Raw genomic sequence first — 26,230 nt, forward strand, 5'->3', positions numbered from 1 at the left:
TTTAGCGTCCGGCAGTTTCCAATTTTCCATCCCTAATGAGTTGGGTCAGTGATTTCCGTCGTAGGCCTCCATACGCGTTATCAGGCCCAAAATATGGTATAATGAATAAATGACCTTTAAGCCTTGTACGAGTACACAAGGTACGAAATATCTCCTAACTTGGTTTTCCAACATGGTTTGTCGACAGATTACGATGACGTGTTTACGCCATAATTCGCGCAACTTTTACTCAGTAAGACCTGGAATTTGCGAAAATTCGCTTTCACACTAAACGATCTGTCGAAAGATCTGGCTCTCTTTCTCTCTCTGTCTGTCTGTCTCGCTTTCGCTCTTTGATGATACCGGACACTGGGGTTAAGTGGCAGATAATGCCTCAGTTGGAACCAAGTTGGGAGTGTCGTCAGTCGTACGGTGTGAAGGAAAATTCGTCAAGTTAAAATTCAGAATTCACTTCGTTCGATTCGACTTACCACACGTTGTTTCTCAATTCTGCTCACCAGAGCGGCACTACTGTTGCCAAATCCATCATCCTCAATCAGAGCAGAGTTTCGGAACCGACTGCCGGCATCTTGATAGTCTTCATCCTCGGAATCTGCGTAGCTGCTGCTACCTTCTGGAAAGGAGAGAAAATGAATATCGTAAAGTCAGAGCGTAATGAAAAAGGAGTGATTTTACCGCTAACCCTCATGACGATATCACAGAATATGTCGCCCACAACATCTTTCAAATAGATATTAGCCAGAACCTGAGAGGCATGTCTAGCTGATGAGTTCCAATGGGAACAAAAGATGCAGTAAACTGGTAGCAAGCTATAAAAGAGCAACGGAAAGCCTTTATAAGCATTTGCATCTAGACCAGTTTTCCTGCAGAGGACATCCCTCCACATTCATGCCTATCCAGAAACTTGCAAATTCAGACAGGAAATTTCCGCCCCGGGAGGGGTTAGAACTCTTCACCACTCAAACACCTGACTCTGACTTAACCTCGGATGTAACAAGTTCCACCCCGATGATCTTTTTAGGAGTTTCGTCCTTTTATCGTTCTCGTAAGGAAGCGCGAAGCCTTTATAAGCCTTTGCATCTAGACCAGTTTTCCTGCAGGGGACATCCCTCCGCATCCATGCCTATCCAGAAACTTGCAAATTCAGACAGGAAATTTCCGCCCCGGGAGGGGTTAGAACTCTTCACCACTCAAACACCCGACTCTGACTTAACCTCGGATGTAACAAGTTCCACCCCGATGATCTTTTTAGGAGTTTCGTCCTTTTATCGTTCTCGTAAGGAAGCGCACGATCTTTTTACGAGTTTTGGTTGAGCCCTTGAGGGTTATTAACGAATTCTGTCCACTAAAACTTACTTTGGACCGTGGAGAAGGTTTCGACTCTAGTGGATGACTTGGTGGTGGTTGTAGTGGAGGTGGTGCCAGTGGAGGTGAAAGCACACGATCTTTTTGCGAGTTTTGGTTGAGCCCTTGAGGGTTAATAACGAATTCTGTTCGCTAAAACTTACTTTGGACCGTGGAGAAGGTTTCGACTCTAGTGGATGACTTGGTGGTGGTTGTAGTGGAGGTGGTGCCAGTGGAGGTGGAGTTGTTGACGGTCTTGCTGGTCTGACTGGTGGACGTGGTGACGGCTTTGGATTCGTTGCTGGCGGGAACGGCGTTCTTCATGCTTGAGGATACTGCGGAGAGAGCATAAAGTATGGACCGCGGTCTGCCAAACCGTCGGAGCGTGTGTGGCAGGAAAAGCTTCAGACCCAGGTCTCTCAGATGTTTTGATAGTCCTAGTTCTCAAGCTTTTTCCGCCACACACGCTCCAACTGTCCGTCAGGCAAGTGGTCTGAGAGTGAGTGGTGGGAAATATAAACAGTCACTCGATTGGGCTTCCGACACCCTAGTTATTTTCTCAATGTAGGGTCATCGGCTATTTAAGCTCTAAGTCACTGCGAACTGCCACCTGATTAGATCTTTGATGACTTTGTCACAGTCATACTACATTAAGGATGATGTAAAAGGACAATGTCACAGTCAATATGGTCAAACATTAAACACAAAGACACAAACAGTTAAAGTGCTGTATAAAGAAAACGGTGGACAGTGCTGAGATAGTAGGTATTAAGGTGAAGAAAACAAAAGGGATGATAGTTAAGATATGCGGAATTTCAAAGCAGTTTTCAAAGGACGAACACAAAACACAGAATGATGAAGTCTATTGGCATGCTTCAATGTTTGACAGAACATGAAAGGCATGCATGTATGTTTGTAGGTATGTTTGTTTGGCATGTGCCCAGATGCTTATCGCCAAGTGATAACAGAGAGAGAGAAGGGAGAGAGATGAGAGATCGCTGATTAATTTTGATGAGTGTATCTAAAGAGGGTGGAGGGGGAGTGAGAGAGAGAGGCTGAGTTCGATGATCCCTAATGTAATGAGTAGAAAGAGAGGGAGAAATTAAAAAGAAGAGAGAGAGAGAGAGAGATGAAAAAATTAGGAGAGAAAGAGAGAACCAGAGGAAAATTTAAGACTAATTTCCAAGATGAGTAGAGAAATTCAAAGAGAGGGAGAGAGAGAGAGAGAGAGAGAGAAAGGTAGAGGAAAATCTGAGATAAATTTCCAAGAAGGACAGAAGTAGGATGGACAACAAAGCAAAGTAATACTTTGTTGGAGTGTGTATCACACTCTTGTTGTTTGGTGGATGTAACAATTTTACTCAGGGCCGGATTAGCCCCCCGCGGGGCCCGGGGCAGTTTCAAAGGCGCGGGGCCCCCAGTTTGGGCTGATCGAACTTGAAATTTTACTCGACCGGCTGTCGATCGACGAGGTGAATCTATGTTATGAGTACTTATGAGGCAGTGTGGACGGTTCATCGATGCCGATGTCCGGTCGACTATGCGTGGACGCACCTTTAGAGATTAGCACGAAGAACGCGTATCTCTTTTGGGTATTCGTCAAGAAAGAACTACCTGGTAATAAATGATCAAAATTCATGGTACAATTGGAAATTAAAATCAATGTTCTTAAAGACCGAAGCCGGCGGACAAACCTTAACCTTAAAGACAAGAATATTAAACATTTATGCCCTATGCCCGAACCACACTTGATTATAAAATTTAATCTCATTGGATTTATTTTAATCTCAAAGAGTGGCCTAGGCCTTGTGCTCAAAATTCATGGTACAATTGGAAATTAAAATCAATGTTCTTAAAGACCGAGGCCGGCGGATAAACCTTAAAGACAAGAATATTAGACATTTATGCCCTATGCCCGAACCACACTTGATTATAAAATTTAATCTCATTGGATTTATTTTAATCTCAAAGAGTGGCCTAGGCCTTAAGACATCTTATTCTTAGTCTAGGCCCCGGCCATAAGACATCTTGTCTTTCGCCCAGTACTCTAGTCCTTAAGATTCTTCACTCACCCGTGGCCTGCTGAAATTTGTGCTGCAAAGCTCTCACAGAGTCCCCGCGTACAACCGGTTTGCGTCGCACCTCTGCCTCAATATCATCCTCAAAGTCACCCTGCTTAGACGTGAAGCTGGCACTGGAATCGGTCTTCCTATAGCTACTCCGCTTGTCACTACTCTCCTTGCTGAAACTCGAACTAGAATCGGTTTTGCTGAATCGCTTTTCGTTTGCGTTCGATTCGATAGATTTCTTCTGGGTTCGTCTCTCGGTGGTGGCGAACTCTTGGTTCTCTTTGGCGCTGAAGCTCGAGTTGGAATCGGTCTTCTTGATGGCCTTCTTCTCGTGTTCGATGAAGTTGCGCGCGTTGTGGTCCGTGAGCTTGAAGGTTTCGGAGATTTTCGAGTCCTTGAAAGAAGAATAGAATAGAATATACATCATTTATACTGCTAGGATGAGTCTAAAAAGGCCTGAAAAGTCCCTACATACCTTGTTTATCCTGCCCGAATAGGACTAAAAAGTCCCTTTATCCCAGCAGTCTAAACAAGTTCTCGTATATTTTATGGGTTTAACAACAAAATACATAATGTTTACATGAAAATACCTTGATTAATAATTGTTATTGGATGTTGAAAGAAGAAGACAGATGTTGGAAACAAGAAGAAAATCTACCAGCCTAGTTAGCTTGGAGGGTAGCGCCTAGCGCATCTGTAAGGCCAGCCACTCACTATCACGTAGACCTGACAGGTACACCTGATCAGGTATACCTGACACCTGATGAGCACACACACTATGAGGTAGACCTGACAGGTACGGCTGAAAAGGTCCGTCTGTCAGGTCTACCTGATACCTGATGAGCACACACACTATCAGGCGGACCTGATCAGGTGTAGGTACCTGTCGTCAGGTCTACCTGCTAGTGAGTGGCTGGCCTAAGCGCTAGGTCGCGGGTTCGATTCCCGCGTGGGGCGGATTTAATTCGAAACAGATAAGGTTCGTTCTCGGAACCGCTAGCTTTCTTGCCCTTGGGATCAATTTAATTTGAAAAAACTATTTACTGATGAAAATTTGTAATGAAACAATAAGTTGAAACATAAATACATACCTTGATGTTCTTGGCGTTCAGCACGGCCGTGGTGGTTTTGGATTCGGACTTGCCCTTGTCTTCGGCACCGGCCTTGTTGAATTTGTATTCGGACTTGACGAGTTTGCCCTTCGGCTCTTCGTTGTCCTTGACGGAGTACTCTCCTGCAAACACAGATTTGGAATTCAAATTATGCCGGTCACTCACTTGTATCCGCTCGTAAAATTTGTAGCCAAAACCAAAGCAATCACCCTAGTTAGGGCTGACGGAAAAGCCGACCCCGTCTGTACACGGGAACAGGCGAAGAAAAAGACTCACTCTCAGACCGCGGTCTGCCAAACCGTCGGAAGGTGTGTGGCAGGAAAAGCTTCAGACCCAGGTCTCTCAGATGTTTTAATAGATCTAGTTCTCGAGCTTTTTCCGCCACACACGCTTCAACTGTTCGTCAGGCAAGTGGTCTGAGCGTGAGTGGTGGGAAATATAAACAGTCACTCGATTGGGCTTCCGACACCCTAGTTATTATCTCAATGTAGGGTCATCGGCTATTTAAGCTCTAAGTCACTGCGAACTGCGACCTGATTAGATCTTTGATGACTTTGTCACAGTCATACGGTTTTTTCCCAGCAATCTCACCTCTCCAAATTCGCACCACAACGCACAGGACATTCAGGAGTACAACTAGCACGAACAGGGTCTCTGGCACGTGATTGTTCAGCCAGGAAATGAGTCGGTCCAAATTACTCAGCATGAGCCATTACCCCGTCTCGCCCTAATAGACGAGATCTGACTCAAAGCCACAACGCACAGGACATTCAGGAGTACAACTAGCACAAACAGGGTCTCTGGCACGCGATTGTTCAGCCAGGAAATGAGTCGGTCCAAATTACTCAGCATGAGCCATTACCCCGTCTCGCCCTAATAGACGAGATCTGACTCAAAGGCTTACAAAACGTGGAGTGGGCCTTTCGCCCATTGCAGAGTTTTCAGAAGTGGAGTAGTTGTTCGATTTAGTGAAAGGTGGGGCAAATGATGGCTGGGTAACTGCACATTACGCGCGCAAGTCCTGGTCCTTAAAGAACGTTTCCAGCTCTCGGTGTTTGTTCCCAAACGGATAAACTCCGTTTACTTCTGTCAGATAATTCATTCCTGATTAAAAGTTGCTGAAAATGGGGTATCGCTGGGAGCCCTATCTTTACCAAACACTTCCCAAAGATTAGAAAGATAGGAAGACAAGAACTATGAATATCGGACACTTTTTTCAATCTTTAACCTTGAATCACTGTTCTGAAGTTCACATGAAACATGAAGACACCGGAAAACATTGAACACTTCCAACACTTTTAGACACTGATGATTTTTGGAAACCCGAATCGCTGATCTCTGATTGAGGCAGGAACAAAACTTCCTGTAACACTTTTTGACACGGACGATTTTTAGAAACCGGAAATGCTTAGCTCTGAAGGAGGCAGGAACGCTGAGTAAACTATCTTTCTAATTAAGTCTATGAGGATACTAGAAATCGCCTGGCACTTTTTGTACACCCGAATCACTGAGCTTCCAAGGAACCAGGAACGAAATCAAGGAGCCAGGAACGAAATCAGTTTTGGAAACCCGAAACACTGAACTCAGAAGAAGACAGGAACGAATTGAACCCGAAACTCGGGAGCTCTAAAGGCAAGTCCTGGTCCTTGAACGTTTCCAGCTCTCGGTGTTTGTTCCCAAACGGATAAACTTCGTTTACTTCTGTCAGATAAGTCATTCCTGATTAAAAGTTGCTGAAAATGGAGTATCGCTGGGAGCCCTATCTTTACCAAACACTTCCCAAAGATTAGAAAGATAGGAAGACAACTATGAATATCGGACACTTTTTCCAATCTTTAACCTTGAATCACTGTTCTGAAGTTCACATGAAACATGAAGACACCGGAAAACACTGAACACTTCCAACACTTTTAGACACTGATGATTTTTAGAAACCGGAAATGCTTAGCTCTGAAGGAGGCAGGAACGCTGAGTAAAGTGTCTTTCTAATTAAGTCTATGAGGATACTAGAAATCGCCTGGCACTTTTTGGACACCCGAAACACTGAACTCAGAAGAAGACAGGAACGAATTGAACCCGAAAATCGGGAGCTCTAAAGGAGGCAGGAACGCAACTAACGGAATTTCGTCTGTCCACTTCAGACTGCAGCAGTTCCTAGCGATGCAGAAACTCATGTCCAAATTGAGACGCAGGTACGCTGCATACACGCTGAGGTATGCACGCATATTAGGAATATCGGAGTGTTCACGGCCGATGGAGATTTGCTATCCCAGCACGCGCCCCGGTTGAGAGAATGGCAGATAATGCTTCAATGGCCCAATTCTAAATTGTACAGTACCACTAGTGTTAAGAAATTGGAGATATTTACCCGGGTAACTGGAATTGCTTATTTTGAAAACTTGTTCATTACGATTATTATTTCAATTTTCAATATAAAAGATGAAAGAAAAAGTATGAAAGATGATGTTGAATAATAATTAAAGCTTCGTTTGTCCACTTCAAACTGCAGCAGTTCCTAGCGATGCAGAAAGTCATGTCCAAATTGAGACGCAGGTACGCTGCATACACGCTTAGGTATGCACGCATATTAGGAATATCGGAGTGTTCACGGCCGATGGAGATTTGCTATCCCAGCACGCGCCCCGGTTGAGAGACAAATTCGAAAATTTGAGGTAATTTTGTTATAGAGAACATAAGTTTATTGGTAATGTTGCAAGGGACAACTTTCCGATTTCTAAGGTGAAGTAGGAGTTCAAGACAAATCGTTGATTATAATATTATGTTACATCTGTACCTTGGATTTATTTTTTGACTTTCCAAGAAACATTCTTTTATGTTTGCAGGTTCAAGATCAAATCTATTGAGATCCGAATTACTTTTGCCACAACCACAAAAAGCACACTCCGAGGCTTAGGTGTAGGGACAAACAGCCCTAAATGTCGGATTAAGCTTCTACGAATCTACATTTAGCAACTTGACCTCTACTAAGATCAAATCCGCTTTTACGGCTCTCATATCAAATATGCTTTATTCACGCTGCTGAGTGCACCCCAATTCTCAGCAAGTGTCTGGCAGGATAAGACGCAATTCTAAAATTCTGCCTACTGACAATGCTGACTGTTTTCTTCCTACGTTCGATGCGGTCGTCTGTTCTAAAACTATTCTAATATGATCTTCATAATATTTTCTAAAACCATTCTATTGTGATCTAAACGATTCTAAACGGAAAGACGGAAACTTTAGGCGCTTTAACACTACGGACAGTAGGTCGTTCGCTCAAAGATGGGAACTTGAAAACCGGGATAGTCCTTTGAGGATGCTCCATCCGAACGCAACTTTTCCGTCCAACACACGAAATGTTGGCGCTCTGTCAAGTCCATTTCTGAGTGTTTCTTTGCACTTTTTATGTCCATGTCGAGGCGGAGTTGCACATTTTTTTGTCTAAATTTAAAATCATTTCTTTTTATTTCCATTTCCCCTCCTCAGCATTCTCTTCTTCTTTATCAGTTCCCGCTCCATCGTTATAGCTCCCCTTCCTGTTCTCTCTGTGTTCCCTTACCTTGATTTCCCTACTAACTTGTCTCTATTCTCTTTCCCATCTTCTGTGTTTTTCTCTTCCTACTTCCTATTTTGATTCTCCTCTTAGCTTTTTTAAATTTCTTCCTATTTTTACTGAATTTACCTATATTCCTACCTCGTAAATAGTTTTAATAACTTCTTTGTGCATTCCATTTTTTTTTCGTCTAAATTTAAAATCATTTCTTTTTATTTCCATTTCCCCTCCTCAGCATTCTCTTCTTCTTTATCAGTTCCCGCTCCATCTTTATAGCTCCCCTTCCTGTTCTCTCTGTGTTCCCTTACCTTGATTTCCCTACTAACTTGTCTCTCTATTCTCTTTCCCATCTTCTGTGTTTTTCTCTTCCTATCTTGATTCTCCTCTTAGCTTTTCTAAATTTCTTCCTATTTTTACTGAATTTACCTATATTCCTACCTCGTAAATAGTTTTAATAACTTCTTTGTGCATTCCACAGTGTTGCGTTGTGTCGATCGACGGCGTCGACTATGTGTGGAATTACTATAAATCTGTGCTTTTGACGTTCTTACCTGCCACGGTGTCTCGGGTGACCGACACCTTGCCGCTGCTGTCAGTCTTCATGCTGGTCCTGGTGGAAACCACAGTGGAATGTGAGGAAGAAGTGGTGTCTGGAAAGCAAACGTTGTGGTTGTCGATCTACGGCGTCGACCATGTGTGGAATTACTATAAATCTGTGCTTTTGACGTTCTTACCTGCCACGGTGTCTCGGGTGACGGACACCTTGCCGCTGCTGTCAGTCTTCATGCTGGTCCTGGTGGAAACCACAGTGGAATGTGAGGAAGAAGTGGTGTCTGGAAAGCAAAAGATGAGAAACCATTAGAATCAGACTGCTGAAACCCTCCGAGAGAATCAGATCGCTATCGGTTTGGAGCGAGTGGAGGAAAAAGTGAGAAGTGGGGAGTATGGAGTTGTTCTTGGAACAGGCATCTGAAATCTTTTGAATATTCGCGCCATCGATCGTTCGTTTCTTCGCGCGAAAATATCCCTCCGTAGGAAAATGGTTTGTCACCCTATTGAAAGAGTGGGGAGTATGGAGTTGTTCTTGGAACAGGCATCTGGAATCTTTTGAATATTCGCGCCATCGATCGTTCGTTTCTTCGCGCGAAAATATCCCTCCGTAGGAAAATGGTTTGTCACCCTATTGAAATAGAACCTAGTTTTCAAGTGACAGTTTCTTGAAGCAGCATGAGTAAAAACCGTGTAACTCCATCAATAAAAAGATAAAAACCTACAAAAATAAATATAAGCTAAGTTTTCGTTGGTTAATGGAAAAAAGGAAGCATCAAACTATGATGTAAAAGGACAATGTCACAGTCAATATGGTCAAACATAAGACACAAACAGTTAAAGTGCTGTATAAAGAAAACGGTGGACAGTGCTGAGAAAATCATTATGCTCAAAAGATAGTATTAAGGTGAAGAAAATAAAAGGGATGATAGTTAAGATATGCGGAATTTCAAAGCAGTTTTCAAGGGACGAACACAAGACACAGAATCAAAAGCTTTTGGAAAAACAACAGACATTAAGAAGAAGAAGCAAAAATCCTTGGACACAGACAAATTCATCATAAATAAGAAGGAAGTTAAAAAGTAAAAGACAAACACAATAAATATTTAAGGTTTTCCTATATGTTTCACTCAGGTGCATCAAAAAGTGCCAAACCGGCGCAAAACAAAATGGCCGCCGTGACGGACCAAGATGGCCGTTACCTTTGTCGCCCAGTTTGACTTCGGTCTGGTTCAACCAGAGGGATTTCAAGGACACCGGAGCCGATGGACTTCGGGCAACATCGACAGGTTCCGGTTCGGGCTCTTCGTCCAGAAGGAAACTTCGCCTAAACTTGGCCTTGGGTTTGTCGCGACTCAAAAGCTTTTGGAAAAACGACAGACATTAAGAAGAAGAAGAAGAAGCAAAAATCCTTGGGCACAGACAAACTCATCATAAATAAGAAGGAAGTTAAAAAGTAAAAGACAAACACAATAAATATTTAAGGTCTTTCTATATGTTTCACTCAGGTGCATCAAAAAGCGCCAAACCGGTGCAAAACAAAATGGCCGCCGTGACGAACCAAGATGGCCATTACCTTTGTCACCTAGTTTGACTTCGGTCTGGTTCAACCAGAGGGATTTCAAGGACACCGGAGCCGACGGACTTCGGGCAACATCGACAGGTTCCGGTTCGGGCTCTTCGTCCAGAAGGAAACTTCGCCTAAACTTGGCCTTGGGTTTGTCGCGACGAAGTTCGGGTATGACCGTGGCTTCCCCTGAGATGTGGCAACATGGAGAAGTTGTTTTAAAGGTGTGTCGACACATAGTCGACCGGCCATCGACCGGAGTGGACTGAATCGTCCACACTGCCTCGATTGCATCGATTTACCTCTTCGATCGACTATGTTTGGATTTGGACACACATTTACAGTTGTAATGCCGGCCATTGAATTGAGCCTTAGACCGTCTGGGCGTGAGTGGTCGGCATATTTGTCGAATGACGAATTAGATCTAAATATGTAATTTTATACCTACTTTCCTATACTTTAATGATATGACTGAAAAGGAAGCACCTTCTGGCTCTCGCCACTTTCGCCTCAATCTCTCTACTAGGTAGGCTATGAAAAGGTTCAAAACAGGGTTTCTCTTCTCACCAATCCCCCTTCAAGGCAATCTATGAAAAGGGTTCCAACATCCCCCTACTGAAAAACAAATAAACAAAGCACTGTTTATGCTAAAAAAAAAAAAAAAAAAAAAAAAAAAAAAAAAAAAAAAAAACAGGGGGGAAGATCAGGCATAGAAACATATAAGTCAGTATTGACTCGAGAAAAACACCTTTGTATACATATCTGTTATTTGGTAAATAATAGTGGAAACACACAGGAAAGTTCATGAGAAAATGACGGATAGAATCTTAGAAGTCAGTATTGACAACTACACAGACTTGGATTTATATTAGAAGGATTAGATTAATCTTGGTATTCTTGTTTGAATTTTTATTAGGGCCTACGCCATAACTGGAGGTGATGGAATCCGTGCAGGTCTCTTCACGTACTAGAACCATAGTGGAAACACAGAGGAGTTGGTCATGAGGAAATGACGGATGAAGGTCGGAAATAGAAAGAGTTCATGAAAAAATGACGGATGAAGATCGGGCATAGAAAGAGTTCATGAAAAAATGACTGATGAAGATCGGGCATAGAAATATATAAGTCAGTATTAACTCGAGAAAAACACCTTTGTATACATATCTGTTATTTGGTAAATAATAGTGGAAACACACAGGAAAGTTCATGAGAAAATGACGGATAGAATCTTAGAAGTCAGTATTGACAACTACACGGATTTATATTAGATTTTATTTGATTAATCTAATCAGATTAATCTTGTTATTCTTGTTTCAATTTTTATTAGGGCCTACGCCATAACTGGAGGTGATGGAATCCGTGCAGGTCTCTTCACGTACTAGAACCATAGTGGAAACACAGAGAAGAGTTCATGAGAAAAGAACCAAGAATGTTAAAAGACATTACACAGAAACAAATGGAAAAGTCCCAAAAAAATTGGGATAGACTCATAGACCTAATCTTGAGACGGAAGAAATTATAAAAATACGGGAATAAAAATAATATTTTTTTTTTTAATAAGAAGCAACCTAAATCACCACTAAAACAAGGAAACTTCTCTGAAAAAGACGGTCTTCACTGGAAAAACGATCTTTTCAAGATCCTTCTAAGTAAAGCACTCAAGAATCTGAAGATACTTAGTAGCACTCAAGATATTGAACCGTACTAGGTAATACATATCAGGGACCAAGGCGTTCTACATATATTATCACGCAACCTAAATCATCACTAAAAGAAGGAAACTTCTCTGAAAAAGACGGTCTTCACTGGAAAAACGATCTTTTCAAGATCCTTCTTAGTAAAGCACTCAATCTGAAGATACTTAGTAGCACTCAAGATATTGAACCGTACTAGGTAATACATATCAGGGACCAAGGCGTTCTACATATATTATCACATGGGAAAACCGAGTCCAGAATATACAGGGTTGGATCAGAAAATAATTAGGATATCATAGACCTTATCAGAAAGGTACACGGTATCACCAACATCACAAAATTAAGAATACCTACCAAAGAGACCATAGATATAATCAAAACACGCAAGCTCCCAAATCTCTGACAAAATCATCAGGTCAAACGAAATTAACACCCCCCAATTGAGGGCTTTAATTCAAAAAGTGTCTAACAGTAGTAATTTATGCCCTTTTAGGTCATTATCTCATTATTAATGGTTGTGCAGTGTTTCTTAAAGGTTATTCTCCTGTAATATTACGTCATAACTTTTGCAAAGTGCGAAGTTTTTTCATAGAGAAGGGTGGCGTTAGTGGCGGCAGTGGCGAGCCCTAAAAACAAACGTTTGTTTTCAAGGGAAAACGATTCCTATAGCTTGGAACATCATGTTCAAGCCACCCTGTCTACATAAAGCCCGAACAAAATCAGGACTGAGGAGCACAATAGAAGTAAAACCAACAAAGCAATGGCCAATATGTCACGCTTTGATGATAGGAATATCAGAACTTCTATGATGTATCATAGAAACATCAATGAGTGTTGTAAGTGGATTGAATGCATGTACTTGCTCAGAAGTCACGTCAATGGAAAGGGAGATGTCACAAATGAGCAGTGATGAGTGTTACTATAGGGTTAGGTTAAACACGAAAAGGAGCTTTCTTTTTCATTGTCGTGACTTCTGAATAATTACCCTAGGTAATTCTGTTTACAATCTATAGAAAGTTGGAGGTTAATATAGTTAAGGTTTGGTGGCAGAGAATGCCTTTGGTCAATATGTCACGCTCTGATCAGAACTTCTATGATGTATCATACAAATATTAATACGGTATGGTTTTGTATGTGGATTTAACCCAACTAGAAAATGCGCTATTAGTAAGTAATTAGTAAGAGCTCTAAGGTAAAGGTTGAATGGCAGATAATGCTTCAATGGCCCAATTCTAAATTGTACAGTACCACTAGTGTTAAGAAATTGGAGATATTTACCCGGGTAACTGGAATTGCTTATTTTGAAAACTTGTTCATTACGATTATTATTTCAATTTTCAATATAAAAGATGAAAGAAAAAGTATGAAAGATGATGTTGAATAATAATTAAAATTTGGGAATTTCTAAACTGCCGCTGGCGCTACACTTTGGCTAAATCATTGGCATTGGCTGAATTTGAATGGGTTAGGAGGTTAGGACTTGGGAAAGCAAAGATGGGAACTTGAAAACCGGGATAGTCCTTTGAGGATGCTCCATCCGAACGCAACTTTTTCGTCCAACACACGAAATGTTGGCGCTCTGTCAAGTCCATTTCTGAGTGTTTCTTTGCACTTTTTATGTCCATGTCGAAGCGGAGTTGCACATTTTTTTTTCGTCTAAATTTAAAATCATTTCTTTTTATTTCCATTTCCCCTCCTCAGCATTCTCTTCTTCTTTATCAGTTCCCGCTCCATCTTTATAGCTCCCCTTCCTGTTCTCTCTGTGTTCCCTTACCTTGATTTCCCTACTAACTTGTCTCTCTATTCTCTTTCCCATCTTCTGTGTTTTTCTCTTCCTATCTTGATTCTCCTCTTAGCTTTTCTAAATTTCTTCCTATTTTTACTGAATTTACCTATATTCCTACCTCGTAAATAGTTTTAATAACTTCTTTGTGCATTCCACAGTGTTGCGTTGTGTCGATCGACGGCGTCGACTATGTGTGGAATTACTATAAATCTGTGCTTTTGACGTTCTTACCTGCCACGGTGTCTCGGGTGACCGACACCTTGCCGCTGCTGTCAGTCTTCATGCTGGTCCTGGTGGAAACCACAGTGGAATGTGAGGAAGAAGTGGTGTCTGGAAAGCAAAAGATGAGAAACCATTAGAATCAGACTGCTGAAACCCTCCGAGAGAATCAGATCGCTATCGGTTTGGAGCGAGTGGAGGAAAAAGTGAGAAGTGGGGAGTATGGAGTTGTTCTTGGAACAGGCATCTGAAATCTTTTGAATATTCGCGCCATCGATCGTTCGTTTCTTCGCGCGAAAATATCCCTCCGTAGGAAAATGGTTTGTCACCCTATTGAAATAGAACCTAGTTTTCAAGTAACAGTTTCTTGGAGCAGTATGAGTAAAAACCGTGTAACTCCATCAATAAAAAGATAAAAACCTACAAAAATAAATATAAGCTAAGTTTTCGTTGGTTAATGGAAAAAAGGAAGCATTATACATTAAGGATGATGTAAAAGGACAATGTCACAGTCAATATGGTCAAACATTAAACACAAAGACACAAACAGTTAAAGTGCTGTATAAAGAAAACGGTGGACAGTGCTGAGATGCAATCGAAAAACGAGTACAAATTTTTGTCGATGGTGGGAGTCGAACCCGGGACCTTCTGCATGGCAAGCAAGCGCGTTACCACTGGACCAACCGTGCCCCCTAAAATGAGTAGCTATGACATATAAATGCGCATAGCGACCGGTGCCAGCATGGTAGGTAAACATTGGATGTTAGGATTATTGAGATATTGGGAAAATCCTACAATGCTGCAGTGAGTACCAAAGTTGTGACATAATAACACAAAAAAACTGCATTTACATTTACTATCACCGAACGCCGATGAATTTGTATTTAAACAGTGAATTGTGAATCATTAAGAAGGTGGTTGGTGTCAGGCTAGTTACCTTGGAGGGTAGCGCATCTGCCTTGTTATTCCCGCCCCGGGCGAACTTTATTCTAAACGGATAAGGTTCGTTCTCGGAACGGCTGGCTTTCTCCCATCCTGTCTTCCTTCTCTCCGATTTCGAGACGATAAGACCTCCGTTGTTACATCAATTTCCCTTTATCAATCCTCTTGAAAAAAATTGATGGTTGGTTCTTGTGAAAAAATGTACCGACCAACGTTTGTACCATGCCTTGGGCATAAATCTTGAGAATAAAAAAATAAGTTGGTACGTGCGGGGCACCAAATTTACATTTCATACCCTTGATGACCATATGGACCGGTTGGAACATCAAAAGATCCCAAAGTGGTAATCGAACCAGACTGACAACTGTCTGGACCAGATGTCAAAGTCATCTCAATTTGCTGTTTTTTTTTATTATTTATTTATTTATTCATGTAAGTATTTATCTGTAGGTATGTAGGTAGGTAACTAGGTACCTATTTTTTTATTATTATTATTATTATTTTTTTTTGCTCACCGTATTACGCAATAAGTTTGGAAATCAAAATCAGACCAATTTGAATCGTTCGATATAAAAAGATGTACAGTCACGTACAAATTTCGAAGCAGATTGACTTTGGGAGCTTTTTTTCAATATCAATAGTGGGTATTTTCATTGAAAATTAAATCATTGAAAATGAAAATAGAGCCAACTAGGAAGAAAATAGAAAACTGAAGACGATAAGGTAAATCTGTCGATATAAGGTCCATTTTATGGTGACCATGTCAGATTGCAAAAAGGTTCGAAAATTTTGTTCTCAAGTGTACGTATATATCCATAGGTATAAAACAAAATAAATAAACAACCAAACAGTGCAATAGACCAAAGATTTAATAAAGGTATCCCAGACACAGAAATCTACTGTACCTTGCCCATGACCAATTAGGGGCATAGCTGTCTAGGAAGAAAATAGAAAACTGAAGACGATAAGGTAAACCTGTCGGTAAGGTCCATTTTATGGTGACCATGTCAGATTGCAAAAAGGCCCGAAAATTTTGTTCTCAAGTGTACGTTTATATCCATAGGTATAGGTATTAGGTATAAAACAAAATAAATAAACAACTGAACAGTGCAATAGACCAAAGATTTAATAAAGGTATCCCAGACACAGAAATCTACTGTACCTTGCCCATGACCAATTAGGGGCATAGCATAAATAGGGACGAAAAATGATGCATTAGTCACATTGATGAGCCAGCAGCCAACCGGCCGTCGATCGATGTCGACTGAACCGTCACACTGCCTCGACAACAAAGATTAACCTCGTCGATCGACGCCGGCTGTGTTTGGACACACCCTAAAATGATGAAAAAAAAATCAAAGTCAGAACTCACCGCCGCCCAAAGTCTTGTTGGTGTTGGTCCTCCTCAGAGCTTTGAGTCCGAACAAGGGTCTTCCGTTCTCATCGGTCGGGCCTACGCCATAACTGGAGGTGATGGAATCCGTGCAGGTCTCTTCACGTACTAGAACCATAGTGGAAACACATGGGGAGAGTTCATGAGAAAAGAACCAAGAAAGTTAAAAGAAATTACACGGAAACAAATGGAAAAGTCCCAAAAAAGTTGAGATAGACCTATTCTTGAGACGGAAGAAATTATAAAAATACGAGAATAAAAATAATAATAATATTTTATTTTTTTTAATAAGAAGCAACCGGCAAAATCGGGGTCTCTAAAATCACTGTCGCCTCGAAAGAACGTAAGAAGCACGTTGTCAAATAATTATTCAATGAGGGTTTTTTCTGCCTAATTTGGTAGATAGGTTGATAAATATTTTATTTTGTCTCATGAATTATGCATTTCTCATCTTTTTTTACGCTTTGTTCTCTTTTTGCAATGGATTTTAGATAGTCAAGGTAAAAATGCTGCTGTCCTTTTATTTTTATTGCAATATGCACTTTTTGAAGTGAAGTCTTGCTAGAAGTCTGACTGGTACAGCTGATCAGGTCTACCTGATACACTGAGAAAAGCTAGGGTGCCGGCAGCCCAATCAGGTGACTGGGTTCCGGCACTCTAATATTGAACTCTATATCGGGAAGCTCGACACTATAATATAGCATTCCAACAGCCTACAGCCTAAAGTGGTTCATATCTGGATTGGTGACCATTTGGGGCACGTGCTTCCTGGCTGGCCTCTAAGACTGGGTGAGATTAATGTAAGGAGATCACCAAATGGAGGTTAAAACCACCATCACTAAAAACCTTATTGGTTAATTAAAACGCTATCAAACCCTTTGATTGTGCTGACAATTCACCAGACGAGCGTCTTGACTACTAGACCAGTGAGGGCGGTTCTACTATGACCGCCATAAAAGGTCTTATAACTGAGAACACCGTCAAAATCTAAAGGTGTGTCCACCTATCCACACATAGTCGACCGGCCGTCGATCGATGTCGACTGAACTGTCACACTGCCTCGACAACAAAGATTAACCTCGTCTATCGACGCCGACTGTGTTTGGTGTCGACTGTGTTTGGACACACCCTAAAATAATAAAAAAAAATCAAAGTCAGAACTCACCGCCACCCAAAGTCTTGTTGGTGTTGGTCCTCCTCAGAGCTTTGAGTCCGAACAGGGGTCTTCCGTTCTCATCGGTCGGGCCTACGCCATAACTGGAGGTGATGGAATCCGTGCAGGTCTCTTCACGTACTAGAACCATAGTGGAAACACAGAGGAGAGTTCATGAGAAAATGACGGATGAAGATCAGGCATAGAAACATATAAGTCAGTATTGACTCGAGAAAAACACCTTTGTATACATATCTGTTATTTGGTAAATAATAGTGGAAAGTTCTTGAGAAAATGACGGATAGAATCTTAGAAGTCAGTATTGACAACTACACAGACTTGGATTTATATTAGAAGGATTAGATTAATCTTGGTATTCTTGTTTGAATTTTTATTAGGGCCTACGCCATAACTGGAGGTGATGGAATCCGTGCAGGTCTCTTCACGTACTAGAACCATAGTGGAAACACAGAGGAGAGTTCATGAGAAAATGACGGATGAAGATCAGGCATAGAAACATATAAGTCAGTATTGACTCGAGAAAAACACCTTTGTATACATATCTGTTATTTGGTAAATAATAGTGGAAAGTTCTTGAGAAAATGACGGATAGAATCTTAGAAGTCAGTATTGACAACTACACAGACTTGGATTTATATTAGAAGGATTAGATTAATCTTGGTATTCTTGTTTGAATTTTTATTAGGGCCTACGCCATAACTGGAGGTGATGGAATCCGTGCAGGTCTCTTCACGTACTAGAACCATAGTAAAAACACAGGGGAGTTGGTCATGAGAAAAGAACCAAGAAAGTTAAAAGAAATTACACGGAAACAAATGGAAAAGTCCCAAAAAAGTTGGGATGGACCTAATCTTGAGACGGAAGAAATTATAAAAATACGAGAATAAAAATAATAATAATATTATTATTTTTTTTAATAAGAAGCAACCTAAATCACCACTAAAAGAAGGAAACTTCTCTGAAAAAGACGGTCTTCACTGGAAAAACGATCTTTTCAAGATCCTTCTTATAGTAAAGCACTCAAGAATCTGAAGATACTTAGTAGCACTCAAGATATTGAACCGTACTAGGTAATACAAATCAGGGACCAAGGCGTTCTACATATATTATCACATGGGAAAACCGAGTCCAGAATATACAGGGTTGGATCAGAAAATAATGAGGATATCACAGACCTTATCAGAAAGGTACACGGTATCACCAACATTACAAAATTAAGAATACCAAAGAGACCATAGATATAATCAAAACACGCAAGCTCCAAAATCTCTGACAAAATCATCATGTCAAACGAAATTAACACCCCCCAATCGAGGGCTTTAATTCAAAAAGTGTCTAACACTATTAATGTGTGCCCTTTTAGGTCATTATCTCGTTATTAATGGTTGTGCAATGTTTCTTAAAGGTTATTCTCCTGTAATATTACGTCATAACTTTTGCAAAGTGCAGAGTGCGAAGTTTTTTCATAGAGAAGGGTGGCGTGAATAGCGTAATGTGAATGGCGGCAGTGGCGAGCCCTAAAACAAACGTTTGTTTTCAAGGGAAAACGATTCCTATAGCTTGGAACATCATGTTCAAGCCACCCTGTCTACATAAAGCCCGAACAAAATCAGGACTGAGGAGCACAATAGAAGCAAAACCAACAAAGCAATGGCCAATATGTCACGCTTTGATGATAGGAATATCAGAACTTCTATGATGTATCATAGAAATATTAATGAGTGTTGTATGTGGATTGAATGCATGTACATCGGTAGGGTACTTGCTCAGAAGTCACAAGTCACGTCAATGGAAAGGGAGATGTCACAAATGAGCAGTGATGAGTGTTACTATAGGGTTAGGTTAAACACGAAAAGGAGCTTTCTTTTTCATTGTCGTGACTTCTGAGTAATTACCCTAGGTAATTCTGTTTACAATCTATAGGAAGTCGGAGGTTAATATAGTTAAGGTTTGGTGGCAGAGAATGCCTTAGGTCAATATGTCACGATCTAATGGTAGGAATATCAGAACTTCTATGATGTATCATACAAATATTAATACGGTATGGTTTTGTATGTGGATTTAACCCAACTAGAAAATGCGCTATTAGTAAGTAATTAGTAAGAGCTCTAAGGTAAAGGTTGGGTGGCAGATGATGCTTCAATGGCCCAATTCTAGATTGTACAGTACCACTAGTGTTAAGAAATTGGAGATATTTACCCGGGTAACTGGAATTGCTTATTTTGAAAACTTGTTCATTACGATTATGTACATCGGGAGGGTACTTGCTCAGAAGTCACAAGTCACGTCAATGGAAAGGGAGATGTCACAAATGAACAGTGATGAGTGTTACTATAGGGTTAGGTTAAACACGAAAAGACGCTTCCTTTTTCATTGTCGTGACTTCTGAATAATTACCCTGTAATTCTGTTTACAATCTGTAGAAAGTCGGAGGTTAATATAGTTAAGGTTTGGTGGCAGAGAATGCCTTAGGTCAATATATAATATCTACAATGATGATATTGAAAATTTACATGAGCATACTATCTGAGAATGAAACTGAAATTATATTTAATGAACTCCCCATCCGTGGCACAAGCTTCGGCTTTTACGGATGGGTATACCATTTGTTAACAATTTATTTGATTAGAGAGTTGTGTTCTGAAAAATCAATAAATGGAAACTTATAAAATTAAAATTAAAATTAATATGTCACGCTCTGATGGTAGGAATATCAGAACTTCTATGATGTATCATACAAATATTAATACGGTATGATTTTGTATGTGGATTTAACCCAACTAGAAAATGCGCTATTAGTAAGTAATAGATAAGTAGTAAGTAATTAGTAAGAGCTCTAAGGTAAAGGTTGGGTGGCAGATGATGCTTCAATGGCACAATTCTAGATTGTACAGTACCACTAGTGTTAAGAAATTGGAGATATTTACCCGGGTAACTGGAATTGCTTATTTTAAAAACTTGTTCATTACGATTATTATTTCAATTTTCAATATAAAAGATGAAAGAAAAAGTATGAAAGATGATGTTGAATAATAATTAAATGCCGGCCTAGTTAGCTTAGTTGGTAGTGCGTCTGCCTTGTAAGCGCTAGGCCGCGGGTTCGATTCCCGTCCGGGGCGGATTTGAAACCCTCCAAGAGAATCAGATCGCTATCGGTTTGGAGCGAGTGGAGGAAAAAGTGAGAACTGGGGAGTATGGAGTTGTTCTTGGAACAGGCAACTGGAATCTTTTGAATATTCGCGCCATCGATCGTTCGTTTCTTCGCGCGAAAATATCCCTCCGTAGGAAAATGGTTTGTCACCCTATTGAAATAGAACCTAGTTTTCAAGTGACAGTTTCTTGAAGCAGCATGAGTAAAAACCGTGTAACTCCATCAATAAAAAGATAAAAACCTACAAAAATAAATATAAGCTAAGTTTTCGTTGGTTAATGGAAAAAAGGAAGCATTATACATTAAGGATGATGTAAAAGGACAATGTCACAGTCAATATGGTCAAACATTAAACACAAAGACACAAACAGTTAAAGTGCTGTATAAAGAAAACGGTGGACAGTGCTGAGATAGTAGGTATTAAGGTGAAGAAAACAAAAGGGATGATAGTTAAGATATGCGGAATTTCAAAGCAGTTTTCAAAGGACGAACACAAAACACAGAATCAAAAGCTTTTGGAAAAACGACAGACATTAAGAAGAAGAAGAAGAAGCAAAAATCCTTGGGCACAGACAAACTCATCATAAATAAGAAGGAAGTTAAAAAGTAAAAGACAAACACAATAAATATTTAAGGTCTTTCTATATGTTTCACTCAGGTGCATCAAAAAGCGCCAAACCGGTGCAAAACAAAATGGCCGCCGTGACGAACCAAGATGGCCATTACCTTTGTCACCTAGTTTGACTTCGGTCTGGTTCAACCAGAGGGATTTCAAGGACACCGGAGCCGACGGACTTCGGGCAACATCGACAGGTTCCGGTTCGGGCTCTTCGTCCAGAAGGAAACTTCGCCTAAACTTGGCCTTGGGTTTGTCGCGACGAAGTTCGGGTATGACCGTGGCTTCCCCTGAGATGTGGCAACATGGGGAAGTTGTTTTAAAGGTGTGTCGACACATAGTCGACCGGCGTTGACCGGAGTGGACTGAACCGTCCACACTGCCTCGATTGCATCGATTCACCTCTTCGATCGACTATGTTTGGACACACATTTACAGTTGTAATGCCGGCCATTGAACTAAGGCTTAGACCGTCTGGGCGTGAGTGGTCGGCATATTTGTCGAATGACGAATTAGATCTAAATATGTAATTTTATACCTACTTTCCTATACTTTAGTGGTATAGGCCACTAGTTTACCTACTTTCCCAAACTTTAATGATATGACTGAAAAGGAAGCACCTTCTGGCTCTCGCCACTTTCGCCTCAATCTCTCTACTAGGTAGGCTATGAAAAGGTTCAAAACAGGGTTTCTCTTCTCACCAATCCCCCTTCAAGGCAATCTATGAAAAGGGTTCCAACATCCCCCTACTATTAAGGTGAAGAAAACAAAAGGGATGATAGTTAAGATATGCGGAATTTCAAAGCAGTTTTCAAAGGACGAACACAAAACACAGAATCAAAAGCTTTTGGAAAAACGACAGACATTAAGAAGAAGAAGAAGAAGCAAAAATCCTTGGGCACAGACAAACTCATCATAAATAAGAAGGAAGTTAAAAAGTAAAAAACAAACAAAATAAATATTTAAGATCTTCCTATATGTTTCACTCAGGTGCATCAGGAAGCGCCAAACCGGTGCAAAACAAAATGGCCGCCGTGACGAACCAAGATGGCCATTACCTTTGTCACCTAGTTTGACTTCGGTCTGGTTCAACCAGAGGGATTTCAAGGACACCGGAGCCGACGGACTTCGGGCAACATCGACAGGTTCCGGTTCGGGCTCTTCGTCCAGAAGGAAACTTCGCCTAAACTTGGCCTTGGGTTTGTCGCGACGAAGTTCGGGTATGACCGTGGCTTCCCCTGAGATGTGGCAACATGGGGAAGTTGTTTTAAAGGTGTGTCGACACATAGCCGACCGGCCATCGACCGGAGTGGACTGAACCGTCCACACTGCCTCGATTGCATCGATTCACCTCTTCGATCGACTATGTTTGGACACACATTTACAGTTGTTTAGTGGTATAGGCCACTAGTTTACCTACTTTCCCATACTTTAATGATATGACTGAAAAGGAAGCATCTTCTGGCTCTCGCCACTTTCGCCTCAATCTCTCTACTAGGTAGGCTATGAAAAGGTTCAAAACAGGGTTTCTCACCAATCCCCCTTCTAGGCGATCTATGAAAAGGGTTCCAACATCCTCTACTGAAAAACAAATAAACAAAGCACTGTTTATCCTAAAAAAAACAGGGTGTACTCACGGGCATTCTTCTCGTGTTTCTCCACAAGGTCCTTCAGCTGAGAGGTCGGCGGCTGTTCCGGCATGTTGGCGGATTTCAGAGCTCGTAGTCCGCCAAATAGAGGTCGGCCCGACGAATCTCTCAGGCCGCCAAAATCTTCGGAGACGCTTTCTTCTTCAGTGATTTGAACCGAGCTAGTACCACTGAAATCTTCATCTGTAAATAGGGACGAAAAATGATGCATTATAGTCACCTTTTATTGATGAGCCAGCAGCCAACGGTGATAGCAAGCACCAGTTCCTTAGGCCAGCCACTCACTATCAGGTAGAACTGACAGGTACGGCTGAAAAGGTCCGCCTGTTCGGTCTAATTGATACCTGATGAGCACACACACTATCAGGTAGACCTGACAGACGGGCCTCAGGCAACGTTGCGTGTGGTTCAAATAGATTTTATATAGTCAAGTCCTTTTATTTTTATTGCAATATGCACTTTTTGAAGTGAAGTCTTGCTAGAAGCCTGACTGGTACACCTGCTCAGGTCTACCTGATATAGCTGATGAGCACACACACTACCAGGTAATCAGGTAGACCTGATTAGGTGTACGTGTCGTCAGGTCTACCTGACAGTGAGTGGCTGGCCTTAGCTATAAATAGGACCTACATAATTAAGTCGTAAATTGAACCGCTTCGCCTATCGTGTTTGGGTCCCACTCTCAGGGTGCCCACATTTTGAACCACTTGTTTGAAAATAGGGACGAAAAATGATGTATTCGTCACCTTATATTGATGAGCCAGCAGCCAACGGTGATAGCAAGCACCAGTTCCTCAGGCCAGCTACTCACTATCAGGTAGAACTGACAGGTACGACTGAAAAGGTCCGCCTGTTCGGTCTAATTGATACCTGATGAGCACACACACTATCAGGTAGACCTGACAGACGGACCTGATCAGTTCTACCTGATAGTGAGTGGCTGGCCTCAGACAACGTTGCGTGTGGTTCGTATCTGGATTGGTGACCATTTGGGCCACGTCCCTCAGACTGGGTAAGGAGGTCACCAAATGAAGGGTAAAACGACCATCGCTAAAAACCTTAGAGGTTATACACTGACGTTAACCCCCATTAACACAAACCCTTTGATCGTAACAAATACTGGCAATTTACCGGGCGAGCGTCTTGACCACTAGACCAGCGAGGGAGATTCCCCTAAGACCGCCAGAAAAGGTCTCCATAAAGGTGCGCAAACACATAGTCGACCGGCCGTCGATCGACATTGACTGAACCGTCCACACTGCCTCGGCAACAGAGATTCACCTCGTCGATCGACGGCCGGTCGACTATGTTTGGACACACCAAAAATGAAAATAGAGCTATCTAGGAAGAAAATAGAAAACTGAAGACGATAAGGTAAACCTGTCGGTAAGGTCCATTTTATGGTGACCATGTCTGTGGAAAGATGGCAAAACACGATAACCAACATTTTTTTCAAAATGGAGTTAGTAATTGATTCTGAGTAACTTTTTTGCGCTCTATCGATTGGTATAATCAGAATTGTCCTACGACTTACCGTTCCTGAGATATTAATGGAGTCAAACCAGGATAACTGCAGGTTCTGTGAGTTTCAACGGTGCCAAAACGGTTATTGGATTTTAACCACCATGAAATCTTCTGTTTTTACTCTTTTCTTATTTTAAGAAGACGGCAAACCATGATATTGGATATTATCTTGTTTTGCCATCTGACAAATTCTAAATAATTAGTATATTTCAAAGATGCCAAAAAAGATAATGGACAATAACCTGATTTGGCATCGTGCCAAAACCAAATGGAATGATGTCAAAATCGGATAATGTACATTATCAGATTTTGGCATCTTGCAAAAAAGCTGGTTCTACTTACATTACAAGTTACATAAGGAAGATAAGTTCCTTGTCTAGTTTTGCCATCTTTGTCAATTACGTAGTTTAAACCTATCAAAAGAAGCGAATCAGATAAGTGCGTTCGCCACGTGCTACCATCTTCGTGTTTGTACGATAATGATCGGGCAGGACAAGACAAGAAAATACATGTGCGTTTCTACAACAAGCGGTATTTTTAGGTGCCTACTATTAATTAAGATTTTACTCAGTGTCTCATGGTGGATTTCACCAACACAAACAATATGGTTGATCAGAATAATCGATCATTAGTGATTATGCGGAAACTGCCGCTGGCGCTACACTTTGGCTAAATCATTGGCATTGGCTGAATTTGAATGGGTTAGGACTGTTAGGACTTGGGAAAATTTGATAATTGAACGTTCCATAGTCCATGCTCATACGTAAACCAAATTAAAATATTAATTTGGTGTTCTTTTCACCTTTTCCCCGTTTACCTCTTTCTTACATAACTCGATTACACAAGATATGTAGTTAGGTACAAGGTTAGCGTAAGAGTAAGTACCTATGTATGTATATGAAAAAGTGTCAACAACAATAATTCAATTAATTTTCGAAGCACAACTTAATATGCTATGAAATCTATGAATAGATTAGGACTAGATTGAAGGATGAGACCTTAAAATGTAAAGAAAGGATTATAATTTCGACATAATATTATAGGTAGGTACCTATGAAGAACAGAGTTTTCATTTTCCTCTTTCTAACACAAACAGCGCAAGATAGACCGAGGTGGAGAAGGCTCATCAGAGCAGGTTTTGGACCTTCACGGCTTGTATAACCGGATAAGTAAGTAATGAATTATCCTAATTTCTAATCGTATGCATTCAATCAATTTTATTATGCATGGATATTTAAATAATGCTTCTACCAGTTCAGCCTTCAGTGGTCAATTGAGAAATAATGCATTCAACGTTCTATCACCTATCAAGTCAGCTCCCATGGCGTAGTGGTCACTGCGCTCGCCTTGCACGCGAGAGACCCGGGTTCGATTCCCGGCGGGGTCAAGAAAATATATTAGATTGGTGTTGGGTGTTGGAAATCAGGAACAAAAAAGCTCCCATACTGTGCGTTTCAATTGAAACCTGTGAGATTTAAGGTCTGATAGAGCGGGCAGTGGGTGTTGAGATGCTGAGAATTTCGATATCTTCAATATAATAGGGTACCAAAAAGCATGGCCATTTCGTAGTACACTGAGAAAAAAATTAGTGATAGGGTACCACAAGTTATTGGGTTGGAAGAACTCTAATTATAGGGTTGCTTCACCTGACTAAGGTTGTTGGAATGCTATAGTGTCGAGCTTCCCGATAGTACCTGAACTTAAAACCAAAACTGAGGTGGAGAGATAAGGGGAGACCAAAACTAAGTGTCCGCGCGGCTTCGCGACTAAAGTAATTTAAATGAAATCCATTACTCGGTAACCTCCATGGAAACGAACGAAATCCACCACTCGGCAACCTCCATGGAAAACGAACAAACCCGAGCTCGGCCGAAAGACAACAAAG

General features: G+C 41.1%; 2 protein-coding genes and 1 long non-coding RNA gene across 3 annotated transcripts; all 3 read right to left on the bottom strand.

Annotated features, from left to right (window-relative positions):
* Positions 1–440: 440 nt before the first annotated feature.
* LOC103505282 (serine-rich adhesin for platelets-like) lies at positions 441–23,047 on the bottom strand. Its single transcript, XM_026820616.1, has 8 exons — positions 22,810–23,047; positions 22,361–22,410; positions 9,830–9,959; positions 8,813–8,911; positions 4,505–4,647; positions 3,417–3,807; positions 1,509–1,679; positions 441–613 (listed from the first exon to the last, which is right to left on the bottom strand). Exons 1-8 carry the CDS (start codon positions 23,030–23,032, stop codon positions 441–443), a joined length of 1,380 nt encoding a protein of 459 aa, XP_026676417.1. The 5' UTR covers positions 23,033–23,047.
* On the bottom strand, positions 13,597–21,756 carry LOC113465798. The gene is made up of 2 exons (XM_026820624.1): positions 21,283–21,756; positions 13,597–14,007 (listed from the first exon to the last, which is right to left on the bottom strand). The coding sequence occupies exons 1-2, from the start codon at positions 21,509–21,511 to the stop codon at positions 13,880–13,882; spliced, it is 357 nt and encodes a 118-aa protein (XP_026676425.1). The 5' UTR covers positions 21,512–21,756; the 3' UTR covers positions 13,597–13,879.
* On the bottom strand, positions 17,452–19,652 carry LOC113465799. The gene is made up of 2 exons (XR_003390402.1): positions 19,605–19,652; positions 17,452–17,525 (listed from the first exon to the last, which is right to left on the bottom strand). It is a non-coding gene; the product is annotated as an uncharacterized LOC113465799 (long non-coding RNA).
* Positions 23,048–26,230: the final 3,183 nt, after the last annotated feature.

This window comes from Diaphorina citri, unplaced genomic scaffold, assembly GCF_000475195.1.
Source record: "Diaphorina citri unplaced genomic scaffold, Diaci psyllid genome assembly version 1.1 scaffold161, whole genome shotgun sequence".
Classification (NCBI taxonomy): Eukaryota; Metazoa; Arthropoda; class Insecta; order Hemiptera; family Psyllidae; genus Diaphorina; species Diaphorina citri.